The 5377-nt window shown below is 34.1% G+C and overlaps 1 protein-coding gene across 1 annotated transcript; it reads right to left on the reverse strand.

The window, feature by feature from the left end:
- Positions 1-3937: 3937 nt before the first annotated feature.
- LOC145130968 (vignain-like) lies at positions 3938-4717 on the reverse strand. The gene is made up of 3 exons (XM_079065715.1): positions 4504-4717; positions 4335-4423; positions 3938-4243 (listed from the first exon to the last, which is right to left on the reverse strand). The coding sequence occupies exons 1-3, from the start codon at positions 4715-4717 to the stop codon at positions 3938-3940; spliced, it is 609 nt and encodes a 202-aa protein (XP_078921841.1).
- Between the last annotated feature and the right edge of the window lie 660 nt (positions 4718-5377).

Below are 5377 nucleotides of genomic sequence, written 5' to 3' on the forward strand. Positions count from 1 at the left end.
TTAAGAACTTGTTAAAATGTCAAATAAATGTTTGTGTAATATTATGTCATATTATTTAAATCAAAAAAATGTTTGTGTAGCATTAAAAGAAATGTTTGTTTATTAAAATAAAGTAATTAAATTAAATTAGAAAAAAAAATAAAAAAATGGAATGCTAGTAGTATTACCACTCCCTACCAAATGTTAAGATATGGTGCTAAATGGAGAAAAGTGAGATGACATTTAAAAAGCTGACGTGACAACGTGCTAAGAGTGTTATCACTCCTCTTAGCCTTAGAGCCAGCCCATGAGTTTTTTATGCCTAAAACGATTAGAACCAGCCCATGGGGTTTTCATACCTGAAACGAGCTAATAAAATAATGCACATATGAAGATTAAAGATCAATTACTTTAATTAAACAAAATTTGTATTAATGCAAACAAAAACTTACAAAATACCTTAAAAAACGTTTTTGTGCATTATTTGAAGATTAAACATCAATTATTTTATAATAATCAAAACTAAGTTGAAACTATTTTCAATACTTAAAAATGTGAACATATTCAATCTTTCCTAAAATGAAGATAGTTTGGAGATACAAATATTTCAGCATCTTTAATTTAAAAAATATTATTTTCGCTAATGCTACGGTAAATGATATTGTCAACAAGATCTTATATACAAGCAACACATTTGGGAATAAATCCATATTTGCAAATTTCATATTTAAGTATCTCTCAAATGACATTCTCTTTGGCATGTCTCATGCGACAATATATCCTGCAAAACTTGTAACTCCATAAATAATTATTTTCCATCAATATCGGATTCCTCACCTTTTGTCGAAACGGAATCAAGATTTAAACGACATATTTTTTATTCATCATCAAATAAAAAAAGACTAACCTTGAACCACAAAAATGCAAAAATAGATTCAAATATTACATTATCTAGCTATGTATCCTTTTTCGTACTTAATTTTCTTTGGAGCGTTTGCTTTCAAGTTAGGAAATTTTGGAAATTAGATCGCGTGTTCCATTAATCGAACTTTGGAGTATGTTATGTTCTAAATAGTTTAACAACAATTCAAACCATATAAGTGAACTCTTATATACATTTAGAAATTAAAATAATATAAAACAAGGTAAAACGATATTCATCAAATTCTCTTCATACACAAATATTGTATTTTTTCCCAATGGAAACTTCTTATATTTCCTAGAAAAAACATCATAAATGGTCCCTATGGTTTCCCCAAATCTGAAGTTTAGTCCCCGTGGTTTAAAAACATCATAGATGGTCCCTGTGCTTTCAAAACTTTTGACGATTGGTCCTTATTGGTAACTCCGTTAAGTTTTGTCCGTTAACTGAAGGACATTTTTGTCATTTCACTACCACAGAGACCATTTATGATGTTTTCTCGTATTTTTTTTAAAAGAAAAAATTAAATATATAAAAGGTCCCACCTCTCTCTCTTTCTATCTCTCTCTCTAGACACATACATGCACACAAAGAAACTTACATACTCTGTTCATCGTCTTCACATCCTCGCCAATCAGTCCAACACTATCATCGATTTGCTTTGTTCACAACATTGTCTGGAAGTTCGACCCAGATTACAAAACACAAACAGATCATACACAAACCCAGATCCACATTGACCTAGGGAGTTCAAAGGTTTAGAATGGAACCCATATGAAAATTTGTATTTACAACACCCAAACAGATCATACACAAACCCAGGTTTAGCACCTCTATTTTCGCTCTCCTCTATTCATTGTCTGCACCCGATTTCAATTTCAACAATAATCACCATTAATCTAATCAAAAACTCAAAAAAACAAAAACCACAAAACCAGAAGAAAAAAAACCAGGTTCTCATATGTGTTCAAAAGATCAATCAGAACAGCAATAATAAAATATTCAGTCTTAGTATCAGTGTACTTGATCCCAATTTTCAGATCGATCCCTTCCGATATTAACTAAATCTTTTCAATAGATTTAAAGTAGTATCAAATCGATTCAGATTGATCCCAACTTTTAGATCGATCCCTTCCTCCTCAACCCCCTGATTCTCTTCTTCTTCAACCTCCTGATTCTCTTCTTCTTCCATTGCAAAATACAAACGCATTATAAACGAATATCAGATCATAATTACCAAAATCTGTTGACAATCGTGAATCTTGAAAGAGATTATTGATACATGATGTGGAATTGATCGATCACCTTAGCTCTAATTTCGACACATGCTGGATTTCAGAGATCTAAAGACAACAAGTAAAGTAATGGGGTGGTGTTGGGAGCGTCTTATGGTCAGGTAGTGAATTGAGGTTTATAGTGAAACTCCTTTCGTCTTCTTTAACTGGGTTTACAAATACAGATATTGAAACCCCTTGAACCCAAGAACGAAACCCCTTGAAACACCCTTTTGTCTAAAGATGACGTTGATGTCAAAAGGTTACCGACGATCTTTCCTTCAAGCTGAGAGAGAAAGATTTTTAAGGAGAGGGAGAAGACTGGGATGAGGTTGTGCGTTTTTGATTTTCAGGAAGTGTATGTGTGTGTGTTTTTGAGAGAGAGAGAGAGAGAGGTGAGACATTTTATATATTTAATTATATTTAATTTTTTCTTTTATTAAAAAAAATACGAAAAAACATCATAAATGGTCTCTGTGGTAGTGAAATGACGAAAATACTCTTCAGTTAACGGACAAAACTTAACGGAGTTACCAATAAGGACCAATCGTCAAAAGTTTTGAAAGCACATGGACCATCTATGATGGTTTAAACCACGGGGACTAAACTTCAGATTTGAAGAAACCACAGGGACCATTTATGATGTTTTTTCTATTTCCTACGTTTCAACATAGTTTGCATGCGTCAATACGAAAAGATATCCAAGCTCACAAATTTTCCGATCCATAATATGATAATTGCAACTTTACAAACAGTTGATTTTTCGAATACATGTCATAATTTACAAGTTCGTTGTATTAACATAAACAGAAACACATATAAGATACAATACTTACTCTTGATATCCCATAAATGTTGGAAATTTAAGGGGTTGGTTTACAAGATGGTAATTATGCCTTCGAATGCTTTAGTGGAGGTTAAGGGATGAGCCAATACCACATTCGCAAGTATTCGGGCCTTCAACAAGAGACGCAAGGTTTGTAAATTGGCATGATTTAGGCGTATTTCACATCGGTTGCGAGGAACTTATATTTTTAGCAGGGATTGGGTTAGACCAACCCGATCAACGTTGACCACACGTTGACTTCGTGGATAAATATACAAAAACTTCTAGAAGACTCCAGAAAATGTGTTGCTTGTAGAGCATTAAGGTTTGACCTAGTCAAATCTGCATGCCACATGACAAGCTATTGTCATTGGGAAAGTCTCTAATCTCCTAATGTTTCGGTGGCTATAAATATAGCTCTTATGGAGTCGTATTCCACACCCCAAAATCGAGAACTTATGGGGTTATTGTTTACAATCATTGGAGTGCGTAAAAGCCTTTAAGGACGAGAGTCATTCTGTGTAGTTATTAGTCAAGAATCTATACTCTTCTGGCTAGTTTTACTTTTTCAGTATTGTTTATTAAATTCGTTTGATAACGGAACACTCTTCTTCTATCTTTCTTATATTTCTTATAATGAGATATAATCACGAAGTGTTAATCTTGTTTATGGACGAACTTTGTTAATCTAATAATAATAATAATTAGATTTATTATTTCGGCCAACTTGACATTTTAATTCTTAATATTAAATCCGGCTTATCTGTGTCGGTTATATCGATTGGATATTTATACATCAATATAAATTATTCAATGATAATTTTGACAAATTGATAATTAGTTCGTAATATAATTTATATTGTTTTATTATCTTGTCAAAATAATTATGCGGTGGGATAGGAAGCAACCATAGCAATCCCACAAATGCCTTCTGCATCAACATCTCTTAATTTGCATCATTGCATACCCCTCTAGACCCCAACTCGTTCCCCATGAATTCTTCACCAACCAATACTTAGTTCCATCATCACTTGTTCCATAACCAACTACAGTAACACCATGGTCAAGTTCAGTACCACACTCTCCTTTAAACACACCACTAGAGTAAAACTGGAAGTCGGACCCACTAGCATCAATGGCAACAGACACCGGCTGACTAACTACAGCTTTCAACAGTGAACTTTCCCTATTAGCAGGAACATCTTCATAACCCGTAATTGTTGCACCATGTTTAGATGCCTCCTTAATTGTTGTTGCAGATGAAATCAAAGGCATCATCCATAATACCACCTTCACATCCCTGATCTACACCACTGGTGTCGCAATCAACAACCTCTTGTTCTGATAAAGAAACTAATTTACCTGTTTTGATTTGAGTTATTCCTTCCATAGCTGCCACAGCTGAAAACGCCCAACAACACCCTACAAATGATCATGCATGATGAAATGTTGAAGTCTGAAATTAATCATGAATTCGAATATATAGTTTTTACAATGCTTACCACATTGGCCTTGGTCTTTAATGGGTGTTACTGCACCTTTCTTTCTCCAATCCCTTGATGATGGAACTTCTGTGACATTTTCATACCTGAAAGCGGAAGTACTGGATGGGGAATATTGACATTCGTGTGCCTTGAATCGGTTCCTTTTGCTTGTGAACTCTTGGTTTGTAAGGTCTGTAAACTCATTGACTGCTAGTTTGTAACCTTTGTTCATGTCTCTATGTAGTGTAGTGATTAGTGAACGTTCTCTTGAAAAATCTTTGAACGTTGTTCTTTCTCATTAGCATCCTTGTATACGCGTCCATAAGGAGCCATCCATTGGTTGTGGCTCTCAGAGCTTGAAGTTTCAGGGAGAAACCGGGATTCAGTGTGTGAAAGCAAAGTCGCTGAGAAGAAGATTATAACCAAAAAAGCCATGGATGTCTGGTTTGTGAATGACATAGTGGTCGACGTACGTAGTAGCTAGATATAAGAAAAAAGGGATGTGTATGAGACTATGAGTTGGAGTAATTAAACTCTTTGCCTAGAGGTTGGCTTTATATAGTATGCGAAATGAATATAATATCTTTTCAATTTCGTGGAGATATTGGGACTATGCTATTTGCATTTTTCTCTGATTCTACTGCTTGTTTGTTTTTTAAACATAGGCGATAGATCATGGGCTGTGTAACAACCTTACAACTTAACTTGGCCAATATTTTGGAATTTAGTTGTGTTTGTGTCCTATATCCAAGAAATTTTTTAAGGATCTTATAACGTATTTATAATTAGTAACCTTTTCTTATTGGCTGTGTAATGCACGTTTTTTATTAGGTCTGCATGTCGCTTAAAATCAGTTTTAGTCACGCTTAGAACACACCAAAGATGCTAAAAA

This window comes from Lactuca virosa, chromosome 8 (genome assembly GCF_052849685.1).
Source record: "Lactuca virosa cultivar CGN04683 chromosome 8, Lactuca_virosa_CGN04683_v6, whole genome shotgun sequence".
NCBI lineage: Eukaryota > Viridiplantae > Streptophyta > Magnoliopsida > Asterales > Asteraceae > Lactuca > Lactuca virosa.